General features: G+C 32.9%; 2 protein-coding genes across 2 annotated transcripts; one reads left to right on the plus strand and one right to left on the minus strand.

Annotated features, from left to right (window-relative positions):
• Positions 1-37: 37 nt before the first annotated feature.
• LOC121728714 (probable serine/threonine-protein kinase DDB_G0282963) lies at positions 38-6,659 on the plus strand. The gene is made up of 2 exons (XM_042116954.1): positions 38-709; positions 804-6,659. Exons 1-2 carry the CDS (start codon positions 668-670, stop codon positions 6,642-6,644), a joined length of 5,883 nt encoding a protein of 1,960 aa, XP_041972888.1. The 5' UTR covers positions 38-667; the 3' UTR covers positions 6,645-6,659.
• Positions 6,660-6,870: 211 nt separating this feature from the next.
• LOC121728716 lies at positions 6,871-8,824 on the minus strand. The gene is made up of 2 exons (XM_042116955.1): positions 8,635-8,824; positions 6,871-7,745 (listed from the first exon to the last, which is right to left on the minus strand). The coding sequence occupies exons 1-2, from the start codon at positions 8,665-8,667 to the stop codon at positions 7,029-7,031; spliced, it is 750 nt and encodes a 249-aa protein (XP_041972889.1). The 5' UTR covers positions 8,668-8,824; the 3' UTR covers positions 6,871-7,028.
• Positions 8,825-13,137: the final 4,313 nt, after the last annotated feature.

Here is a 13,137-nt window from a genome sequence, read left to right on the forward strand (position 1 = left end):
TATGTTAAAATAGATAACCGAGTTCGATCTATTTATTTTTTAGTCACTTACGAGTCAATAAGATATTTACTTTAACGAAATTCTTCGATGAAGAAGGTAATTTTATACTGGGGAAACTCCACAATTATTAAACTTGGTAGATCACAATATTTACATATTGATACAGTTTGCAGAAAAGGGAGACGTTATCATTACTAATGACAAACTGTTACATTGATAAGTAATGTCATAATCATTTAATTAGTGAATGGTGTAGATTTGATTAACACTATATTGATAGCTTCTGGATTTTTTATAAGGACTAAAAGTTGCTGCTTCTTTTCAATATCTAAATAAGCTAAGTCTATGAAAACATCGTGACGAATTAAATATAAACATTGATATCTTAAGCAATATGTACCAAAGTGCAGTGTTTTCAATATTCATTTTACTCATAGGCCATAGCATACCTAAAGTACCATATTATAATAGTTGAGGTAATATCGCAGGAAATAGGATGCCAACTGTATTTGCTTAACTCTGATCTAATCAGTGTATGATGAGTGGTGTTTACACTGGCATTTCTCTCTTTAGTGCTATCTGTCTCACGCAGCAGCCTGTTTATTCGAAACGAGAACACGAAACGTTTAACAATTACGAAAACGAACGATAAAATTGAGATGTGGTCATGGGTTTTTCATACAAATATATCAAATTCTTTTTTGTGTTGGTGAGTACTAAACGTGGTTTTTATAAACAAACATTAAAAAGAGTGTGTTTGAGTGTTATTAATAAAATATGTACATATATCTGTTTTTTTTCAGCTACAGAGCTCTTCAATAGTCAATGGACTCAACATTGATTGCCATGGGAAAGCTTTTCACTGTGTTAATGTAACACACTTTAGGATATGTGTAGACCTTGGTGGTGGTATTTCAAAAACCGTGGATGACTTCCTACTTCCCTGTCCAGACAATACCTTTTGCATGCCGGCGAATCGTTATGAATGCGAATATCATGAAACAACGACGACAACGACATCTACTACGACGATTAAAAGTGATTTCAGTGAAATTAGTGAATTAAGAAAAGTGTCCGTCATACCATTACTTGCTGCTGAAAAGAAATCAGAAACTACAACTGCAGCTGTTAAAGAAACAACAGAAAAGTCTTCGACACTCTCAATTTTAAAAAATATTGAAGACACCTCTAGTAAACCAGCATCAGAGAATATGAAAGATGAAAAATTAACAAGTGAAACATTTTTTGATTTTTACCCAACCGAGAGCTACTTAGCATCTGCAGAACAAAATTTCGATACTAATAATATTAATAAAGAAATCGAAAATCATTTTGAGAATACAACAAAAGATTTCAAGATAATAAATAAAACGGAATACTCCAGTCCAAAAAGTGATAGTTCAAATAGAATTAGTGATAAAAATGTGACGTTAGATATTATAATGACAGATGATAGTGTTAATAACATCGAAAATAATAATTATACAATAAAGATAGATCAAGAAAAAAATATGCCAAGTGATAATAAAACGATTTTGAAAATATTTGTAAATATACCTTATGATAAATTAAAGCATACTCTGAATAACAATAACTTAAGTGATAAGAGTATGATAGATAGTGAAACTGGCGGTAAAAATGTAAATCACGCAACTTTGAACCTGTCTAATGGTATTGAAAAAAACGAAGAGCACCGAGTGAAAGAATCCTCTTCATTAAATCCAACCTTATCGATTAGAAACATTTCATTTGTAGAAAAAACAAAAAATCATGAGAATACAACTGAAGATTTCCACAAAATTGATAAATACTTCATTAAAAAAAATGAGGATGCGAGTCAAATGCGCAAAGCGACTAGTGGTCAGAACGTAAATATCGCGTCTTTGGTGTCGAATAGTACAGGGAGTGAAAAAGACGAAGACGAACGAGTACTAACTAATTCAGTACAACCAAATTCTTTGTTTCTAGAAACATCCATTAAGGACGATAAAGTTGGAGAAAAAGATATCTTAACAGAAATTAATACTTCTAGTGTTGTACACGTTGTATTAAATAAAACCAGTGATAAAAACAAAGAAGGAGAAAAAAATGTCCTCATTCCCAACTCGTTACTAACAACAAATAGTAGTTTAGCAGTGCGTGACGATTACATAGATGCCAAATTTAATATAAGTGGTAGTGAAACGCTGGATTCTCGATCTGTTCCCGTTTATGAAGAAATTAAAGGTAAGGATATAACGAATGTTATAGTTACGATATCGCCAACTAATAATAAAAATAATTATTTACAAGTTGTAACTGATGTTTCTACAAACGGTGAGCAGCTATTAGATAATTTTATGAGTACCAGTGCATACCCAGATGTAATCGTCATCATGAGAAATTACACTTTTGATGAGAAGAATGAAACGACTGTAACTAGTAATACTGTCATTCATAAACAATCAAAAGAAATTGTATCTAAGCAATCAAACCCTGGTGAAGAACGTAGCACTAGCGTAACCAACATTACATCATTTGTTGATGACCATTATTTAAATTCTTCGCTGTCGCTTAATTTAGAGAGTCCTGTGGAAACTATGATACCTACTGATGTATCACAATTGTCGGATAAATTGAAAACCGAAATAAGTAATGTAAGTAAGTTCACTAATTCAAATAACTTTTCTGTGTCTCTAAATGATAAAAAAACTGAGATAACCGAAAACGTTTTTACAACAAAGGAGTCTAGTAACAGAAATGAAAATAAAACTAATTATTCTGAAAATAAGAAAATATTTAATGGAGATGCACCAATAAATAGTAATGTGTTGAATGGAACTATTCAAGAAACAGAAGCAAATTCACCCAAGACGAATACTGAAAGTTTAAATGAAAATGACCCTAAATTATTACGTGAAGCTAATACACTCAGCATTCTAGAACTACAGACAACAACTGAAGATAGTGGAGTTGTAAAAGCTACTACAAATAATATTAATGAACTTGATTTTAGAGATGACCAGCACAAAACAGTTATAGAAACAGAAACTGTTAAATATACTGCTAAAAATGAAACAATACATAATCCAGCAGACCTAACAGCCAATCAAATTAATAAAACAATAAACAGTAACATAATTCCTAATTCCATAAACAACTTTATGTCATTATCGGAGTTTGAGAATAACCTAACCACCGTACCTGAAAATGAAGTTATAAAAAGAGGTTTTGATAACGAAAAAAATAGTGATGATAATCCTAGCAGTAGAACTTCAAGCAGTTCCAATTCAAATTTATTACATGAAATACAAACAACTAGAATATACGAAACAATAACAACTAGTACCGCTTCTGTTTTAAACATAAATAATGATGAAGATCCACACAAAAAAAATACTGCTAGTTTTCTTTTTGCTACTGAACCGTCAACTGAAAACTACTACACATATTCCCCTGACTCACCAGTTATACATACAACAACTAAAAGGCATGTAGAGGCAAAAGAAAAGGACACTGACCTGTACGTTTATGATTCCATAACTGCGGTTACTTCTAGTATCGTTCATAACTCCTCACTATTAACCGCAACTGAAAAATACGATTCGAGTAAAATTGCCTTAGAAGATTTGTCTTTAACAGACTTGAGACTTGTTATGAATAGAAATATAAATGGAAGCAGGTGGCTTCGCTTAAATGAAAACATTCCTTCGGCAGCTGTAAAAAACGATACCATCGCCTTCAATAATTCTGTTGTCTATACACATAATATACAAAATACTTACAATACAAGTGACGATTCGTCATTATTTGTTGCAACTACAGATTCTTATGTGATTAGCACAATTACGAGTAATTCGTATACAACAAAATCAGAAATCAAGATCGGACAACCAAAGGTAACAAATACCTATTTTACAGAAGAGAAATTCGTTGCGAGCACTTCAAAAAAAAGTGAAACACAAATTAGTCCGCCATCAGTTTATAATTTACAAGAACGCATCGATACAAAAGCAATAAATAGCGTTTTAAAAACTTCTTCGATTGAGCCATATGAAACTACAACCCAAATTGAACAAATTTATTTTACAGAAATCGAGGCAGATTCGAATAGGGTTTCTTCTAACATTCAATTTGATAAAATAAGTAATAATACTGCGTATCCTAACAAAATATTTACAGTAGATTTTAACACCACTAGCTCTGATGGAGCTTCATCAAAAAGAGGACTAATTGAATTTGATCAACTCAAAATTATGAAGAATGCTACTGAAATGGACAAGGATTTCCCTTTAAACCGCTACCCCATTCATTTACTTTCACTTTCGAAAAGCAATGATAGTGACAGCTCACTGCTATTGCATGATGACAACTTAGATCCCACAACAGAAACAATGAAATCTGGAGCCAACTTAACACACAACGCTCGTCCTGATAATGTTTCTGATAAAAATGACTTAACCAATAACACATTAATTAACGCGACGGAAAAATATCAAACTATTATTTTTACGTCTTATTCAAATACACATCACACAGACACAAACAACACCAAAGTAAGCGACACTATTACGTCCATAATTAATTCAATTAATCAAAGCGTGCCAATCCAATTGGAAATAACAACAAAAAGTAGTAAGGAGTCAAAACTAAAACAACATTTAAATACAACAGAATTTTCTCACTCCACGCTGCCTATTACACTCACTAGAGTCGAAAGAATTAACTTCACCGATGATAAAAACATACAAGGTACAAAAAGTAACACAACGGTAAATAGCTATAATAATATATTAGACAAAGACTTGCCATTGAATATTTCCAAAAATAATGACACAATCGATGTTCTATTACCAACTCAGGATTATATTTCCTCCTTTATAAGTACCCCAAAAACACCGTTAATTAGAAATATATCATTAGTCTCACAGTCTAAAGGGGACATAATCTCTACAGAACCAATCAATACTAATATACTACTTAATATTAATAATTTAACTACCAGTAGTAGTATTTTAGACAAACTAGTCAGTGATTTTTATGCTATAAATTTAGAAACAAACACAGAAGATAAGTTAACGAATATTAACTCGCAGAATAATATTGATATAATGTCCAATACTCCATTAAATTTACAAATAACCAACGGAACACTACGGCCTCTATTAAAAACAACATTAGGAGAAAAAACAAAAAAATCATCTAACACCCTCAATACATTAAAATCAACAGCTGTTTACGATCATACTACCAGAGCTTATAATCCCGAAGTAGAGTTAAATAATAATAATAATAGTAATACTGCTTTAATTGATACGATATCTGGGAATAACGAAAATTTAGACACAAAATTAACCGGAAAAGGTTTGAAGGATCTACTCAATATAACTCAATCAATTAAAATTGACACTGGAAATACTAGAACACAATATTTGCTTGCACAAGTAACACTTCCAGCCATAATTTTACCCAACAATTTACAAAATAGTAAAGTACAAAATGTTACAAAAACTAACTCACTGAATGCATCTGATACTATTGTCATTCGACAGAACGATGCTCTTAACTTATTAAAAATAAAAGTATTACCTACACAATATTTCAGGGCTCCTATAAACAATGATACAAAAAATAAACCAATAACTTATCCAGAACATGAAAATATTAGTCAAGGCAAAGAAATTAAAACAAATGTACCAATACCACAATTTGTATCTAATTTCAACAAAAGTCCGACAAAATTTATTGATGTTAATGTAAATAGCACTCTGATTAATAATTTAAGAAAACCTACAAGCCTACTAAGTATTATGTCAAGTTTCAATAAATCAAGTACTAATACATCAATCCTTGATACTGCAAAAACAACAACAAATAATGATACTGATTTAAATAGCATCCCTGTAAAAAATATACCCGTTACATACCTTTTGGGTGACAAATCATCTTTCTTCAACCAGACTAAAAGTTATAATCAAACTCATACTGTGACTGCGTTACCTAAAAATAACGCAGACGGCATGAAGGCAAACAAATGTCTCAATCAACCTAAGGGAAAGTATGCCGACAAGGATGACTGCAAGAAGTTCTATTTATGCTTAGGAGATGCAATGCCTGTTTTAGGAGAATGCCCTAATGGTACGGTTTTCAGTGAAAGTAAAAAGCAATGCACTAAAAATTTATCGCAATGCTACAGAAATAATCGATTCATATGCCTATCACCCGGGCGATATTATGATTTGAGCGTCAAAAATGTTTATTACATATGCGTGAAAAATAGAGAGAGATTCATACAATTTAAATATCAATGTCAAAATGGTTACAGCCTAAACGAAACAATCGTAAAATGTATCAAAGATTCCGATTCTTCTGCGCAAAACAATAGTGATTCGAATACAAAAGAAGATAGTGCAAGTATTTCAGTGGAGTCGTCTTCGAAAGCAGTCGAAACTTTAAAAATTAAAAGTAGCAAGAAGGCAGATACTGAATTTGAATGCAAGAAGGAAGGCAAGTACCCACACCCGAAAAAATGCAATCAATACATTTTGTGTACTAAAATTAAAAAGTCTGTTTTTCATCGAAAGGTAAAATCTTGTGATTCTGGTGAAGTCTTCGATAAGGAGAAAAAACAATGCGTCGATAGTGACAGTCATGAATGCTTATAAAGATCACAAACTAGCTTGTTATTGTTTATTAATTATGTATCTAATTGTCTTGTAAATAAAATGAATTATCCTGTAAATAAAATAATAATATTATTATTTATTAACTGATGAGTAAGTTTGTTACCATATTTTTATTGCTTGGAAATAAAATTACCTTTGATTAACTTTATTCTTGTTTTATTTAAAAAGTAATCTAATTATATTTTGTAAGAATATGCCTTTAAATGTTAACAACACATACATTAATTGATAAGATAATCATCCTTAAACGAATACACAAATTTTGTACTGTAAGCATAATATCATTTCTAAATTTATCTAACGCAGCCTAATTCAGTCTTGAAAAATGTAAAAATACAGACAATTAATCTTTGAACCAAATCATTATTTGGGCCAAAATGTTCTCGGTCGTCGGTAAGCAGCTCCGGTGCTTTCGATGAACTGGTCCTCGTAATCACGTTCTAGGGTGATGCAGAAGTAGTTGGAGAAGATGGTGCATCTGATACGAGACTCCCCCACGACGGGCCTCGACGGACAGAAGTAGGTCGCTTTGGTGGGAGCGTCCTCCTGGGTCACAGCGAACTTGTAGCTCTTGCAGTCGATCGGCCGATGGAAATGGGCCTGGTCCGGACTCTTACTCGCGTTGCTCTTCGAGCCGCTCCCCCCGAAGTATTGGAAGCTCGTTTTGGTAGAGTTTGCTATTGGGCACTTGTATTTTTCGGGGGAGGTGCAGGTCCGAGTGAAACCGTTGAATACGGTGTTGCCCGAGCACTTGAACTTAATGCCTTGGACGCGGTTTTTGTTTGGAATGCACAGGATGTAGCCCTTGCAATTTTCTACGCTGGGATCGGCGACCCTCTCGTTTCTGTGGCACCGAATCGTCTTCGACAACACTGGGTCTATGTAGTTCATTCTGTTTTCGCATACGTCAGTCGATTCCTCGTTGCACAGACTATCCGATGGGCAGTTGAAAGCCGGTCCCACTAGGTGGTCCCCGTCGCAAAGTCTGACTCTATTCGCCCCATCACATACGAAGCCGTAAGGCCCACAATCAGTTGTTCTGATGTTAATAAACGATTTAGCAGGACCTATGCTTAGTAGCTGAAAAGAAAAAAATTACAGTTACAAATTGGTTCCAATTTTATTTATCGCGGCCGCGGCAGTATTAACACATAAAAATATTTTAACTCAACTTTAAACCATTGGTGGTCAGTTAAATAATAATAAAACTTAACTTATAATAAAGACGAATAATAATTAATAAACTAAGTGCTAACAGCCTACGGAGACAATCCTTTCCTTCCTATCCAATTCCTTATCCTCTCAGTAGCCCTAGCATGGCCACAGTAGAAATACGAAAGTATACATAGATAAACTGTGGAGATAAACTGAAGGTGCCGTTCCGATCTTTACCGCGGTCACCGCGGTTAGCCGCAATCGACAAAAATTCAATTAGAATTCCACTTTATGACATAGACTATAGTCTACATATTATTATGTCATAAAGTAGTATTTTATTTGAATTTTGAGATCATAAAGTGGCATTATAATATTTGATTTTTTGTCGGTCACGGTTAGCCGCCGTAAAGATCGGAACGGCACCTTCAGTTTATCTCCACAGTTTATCTATACTTTCGTATTTCTACTCCACAGTAGAGATACGAAAGTATAGATAAACTACTTTCGTATTTCTACTATGATAAGACTTTTATAGCTATCCAGTAGCCCTAGCATGGCCACCCATGCTAGGGTTACTAGCTATAAAAGTCTTTATGGAAAGAAAAGTAGAATGTTTTCAATTTTTCATCGAAATGTAGAATCTTAAACATAATTATACGACGTAATATCTACAGGTGTTTATTTAGATTTAGATTATTAGGTCCCCTACCTAGAATTTTTACGACTGCCTCGAAACAAACCAGATAAGGACGCTGGTTGCAGACATAACATTTACACATTTAATACAGGGAAAGTTGTAGAGAGTACTCACAGCAATACACACGAAGCAGAATATTCTGGACATTGTTCTAGATGTCAAGGTTGGAGGAACGCTGGGCCGCGACTAACGGCGACACCGCTTTTCAGGTCACTTCACATTTCACGATCAATTATGATATTTGACACCTCGCGGAGAAAGGAAAATAGGCTGCGGGTTAAGGCTCAGTTACACTCATTCGATCTGAGGAAACTTTTCCAGCCAAGATGTATTTCCGTAATTGACTGTCTATTATTTTTTGATTTTTATTGACTATTAGGTACAATTTTGTTTTCGAACTTTGTCATCGAAAACATGGCTAACTTGGCTGAAGGCTTTTGTTCCTGTATGCTTAAATAGAGTTAACAGTTAAATGGACAATTATTAAGACTTCAATTTAAAAATAATCGGCCAAGTGCGAGTCGGACTTGCGCACGAAGGTTTCCGTATCAGAATTCAGAGCGAAAGTTGGTAATTTTTATGTTATGAGCACAAAAGGCAAAAAAAAACACGTTGTTGTATATAATATTGAAGGGGGGCTCCATTTTATTTTGTTTTTAGTAAGTATTTGTTGTTAAAGCGGCAATCGAAATATACAATCTGTGAAAATTTCAAAACTCTAGCTATAATAGCGGTTATTATAATTAGTCCTGGGAGACAGACAAACAGACAGACAGACAACCTCGGAACCTGGATAAAATCGACTTGAGATTGACGATTATGATATATTTTTTAGCGTTCCGTAGCCAAATGGCAAAAACGGAACCCTTATAGATTCGTCATGTCAGTCTGTCTGTCTGTCCGTCCGTATGTCACAGCCACTTTTATCCCAAACTATAAGAGCTATACTATTGAAACTTGGTAAGTAGATGTAGTCTGCGAACCGCATTAAGATTTTGATACAAAAATGGAAAAAATATTAACAATTTTAGGGGTCCCCATAGGTACAACTGAAACAAAAAAAATTTATCTAACCTATGCGTGTGGGGTATCTATGGACACAATAGACATATAATTCTGTCTACTCTGCTATGGATAGGTAGTCAAACATCATATTGAGGTTTCAAATATAATTTTTTTCTAACCTGAATAGTTTGCGAGAGAGACTCTTCCAAAGTTGTAAAATGTGTGTCCCCCCTCTAACTTCTAAAGTAGGGGCATGATAATTCTAAAAAATATATATGATGTACAACCTATGTGAAGTTAGCAACCGAGTTCAAGGTAAATGATTTTTATATATGTCATTCGATTGTACCCGGAGTGTACCCGATTGTACCGCAATTAAAATCGTTTGTACCTCAATAGGGTAGAAATGGGGGGGGTGGTAAAATTTGCTTAGCAACCGACATAAAGATACCGGAATTTTAATGATGCCATCTGGAAGAGTATCGTTTGTACCGGAATGTACCCGTTTTTAAAGTTAATTTTTTTTTTGATTTTACGAAAAAAAAAAGCAAAAAAAATTTTTTCCTTAAAAATAAGGCTTTTTATGGAGTAGAAGGAAAGAAAGTATATAAAGCAGTTCAAATGTGTAAAAGAAGTTATTTTTTGAGGTAGATTCGTTCGGTCTTGACGAATTTTCCAATATCTTACTATAAAAGTCGGAGTTATATTTTGCAGTTTTTTTGTCGTTTGTACCTCGCCAAAACAGAAAGATTATAAAAGAAGATACTATTCACTTCATATTTACACAAAAAAATTTGAGGTACAAACGATTTTTCATACAGTAACAACGTCAGAGATTCGATCGGTCTTGACGAATTTTCGAATATCTTACTATAAAACTCGGAGTCAAATTTTGCAAATTTTATCGTTTGTACCTCGCCAAAACCGAAAGATTATAAAAGAAGATACTATTCACTTCATATTTACACTAAAAAATTTGAGGTACAAACGATTTTTCATATAGTAACAATGTCAGAGATTCGATCGGTCTTGACGTATTTTCGAATATCTTACTATAAAACTCGGAGTCATATTTTGCAACTTTTATCGTTTGTACCTCGCCAAAACCGAAAGATTACAAAAGAAGATATTATTAACTTCATATTTACACAAAAAAATTTGAGGTACAAACGATTTTTCATATAGTAACAACGTCAGAGATTCGATCGGTCTTGACGAATTTTCGAATATCTTACTATAAAACTAAGAGTTAAATTTTGCAACTTCTATCGTTTGTACCTCGCGAAAACCGAAAGATTATAAAAGAATATTCTATTCACTTTATATTTACACAAAAAAATTTGAGGTACAAACGATTTTTCATATAGTAACAACGTCAGAGATTCGATCGGTCTTGACGAATTTTCGAATATCTTACTATAAAACTCGGAGTCAAATTTTGCAAATTTTATCGTTTGTACCTCGCCAAAACCGAAAGATTATAAAAGAAGATACTATTCACTTCATATTAACACTAAAAAATTTGAGGTACAAACGATTTTTCATATAGTAACAACGTCAGAGATTCGATCGGTCTTGACGAATTTTCGAATATCTTACTATAAAACTCGGAGTCAAATTTTGCAAATTTTATCGTTTGTACCTCGCCAGAACCGAAAGATTATAAAAGAAGATACTATTTACTTCATATTTACACTAAAAAATTTGAGGTACAAACGATTTTTCATATAGTAACAACGTCAGAGATTCGATCGGTCTTGACGAATTTTCCAATATCTTACTATAAAACTAAGAGTTAAATTTTGCAACTTCTATCGTTTGTACCTCGCCAAAACTGAAAGATTATAAAAGAAGATACTATTCACTTCATATTTACACTAAAAAATTTGAGGTACAAACGATTTTTCATATAGTAACAACGTCAGAGATTCGATCGGTCTTGAAGAATTTTCGAATATCTTACTATAAAACTCGGAGTCAAATTTTGCAACTTTTATCGTTTGTACCTCGCCAAAACCGAAATATTACAAAAGAAGATATTATTAACTTCATATTTACACAAAAAAATTTGAGGTACAAACGATTTTTCATAAAGTAACAACGTCAGAGATTCGATCGGTCGTGACGAATTTTCGAATATCTTACTATAAAACTAAGAGTTAAATTTTGCAACTTCGATCGTTTGTACCTCACCAAAGCCGAAAGATTATAAAAGAAGATACTATTCACTTCATATTTACACAAAAAAATTTGAGGTACAAACGATTTTTCATATAGTAACAACGTCAGAGATTCGATCGGTCTTGACGAATTTTCGAATATCTTACTATAAAACTCGGAGTCATATTTTGCAACTTCTATCGTTTGTACCTCGCCAAAAGCGAAAGATTATAAAAGAAGATACTATTCACTTCATATTTGAACAAAAAAATTTGAGGTATAAACGATTTTTCATATAGTAACAACGTCAGAGATTCGATCGGTCTTGACGAATTTTCGAATATCTTACTATAAAACTCGGAGTCAAATTTTGCAAATTTTATCGTTTGTACCTCGCCAGAACCGAAAGATTATAAAAGAAGATACTATTTACTTCATATTTACACTAAAAAATTTGAGGTACAAACGATTTTTCATATAGTAACAACGTCAGAGATTCGATCGGTCTTGACGAATTTTCCAATATCTTACTATAAAACTAAGAGTTAAATTTTGCAACTTCTATCGTTTGTACCTCGCCAAAACCGAAAGATTATAAAATAAGATACTATTCACTTCATATTTACACTAAAAAATTTGAGGTACAAACGATTTTTCATATAGTAACAACGTCAGAGATTCGATCGGTCTTGACGAATTTTCCAATATCTTACTATAAAACTAAGAGTTAAATTTTGCAACTTCTATCGTTTTTACCTCGCCAAAACCGAAAGATTATAAAAGAAGATACTATTCACTTCATATTTACACTAAAAAATTTGAGGTACAAACGATTTTTCATATAGTAACAACGTCAGAGATTCGATCGGTCTTGAAGAATTTTCGAATATCTTACTATAAAACTCGGAGTCAAATTTTGCAACTTTTATCGTTTGTACCTCGCCAAAACCGAAAGATTACAAAAGAAGATATTATTAACTTCATATTTACACAAAAAAATTTGAGGTACAAACGATTTTTCATATAGTAACAACGTCAGAGATTCGATCGGTCTTGACGAATTTTCCAATATCTTACTATAAAACTAAGAGTTAAATTTTGCAACTTCTATCGTTTGTACCTCGCCAAAACCGAAAGATTATAAAAGAAGATACTATTCACTTTATATTTACACGAAAAAATTTGAGGTACAAACGATTTTTATAGTAAGATATTCGAAATGTCTTCAAGACCGATAGAATCTCTGACGTTGTTACTATATGAAATATCGTTTTTACCTATATTTTTTTTTTGTTAATATGAAGTGAATAGAATATTCTTATATAATCTTTCGGTTTTCGCGAGGTACAAACGATAGAAGTTGCAAAATTTAACTCTTAGTTTTATAGTAAGATATTGGAAAATTCGTCAAGACCGATCGAATCTCTGACGTTGTTACTATATGAAAAATCG

This window comes from Aricia agestis, chromosome 7, assembly GCF_905147365.1.
Source record: "Aricia agestis chromosome 7, ilAriAges1.1, whole genome shotgun sequence".
NCBI classification, from domain to species: Eukaryota; Metazoa; Arthropoda; class Insecta; order Lepidoptera; family Lycaenidae; genus Aricia; species Aricia agestis.

Coding starts and splice junctions, on each gene's coding strand:
- LOC121728714 (XM_042116954.1), top strand. CDS start 668: ATGGGTTTTTCATACAAATATATCAAATTCTTTTTTGTGTTG. Junction 710..803: donor TCAAATTCTTTTTTGTGTTG/GTGAGTACTAAA, acceptor GTTTTTTTTCAG/CTACAGAGCTCTTCAATAGT.
- LOC121728716 (XM_042116955.1), bottom strand. CDS start 8,667: ATGTCCAGAATATTCTGCTTCGTGTGTATTGCT. Junction 7,746..8,634: donor TCTGCTTCGTGTGTATTGCT/GTGAGTACTCTC, acceptor TTTTCTTTTCAG/CTACTAAGCATAGGTCCTGC.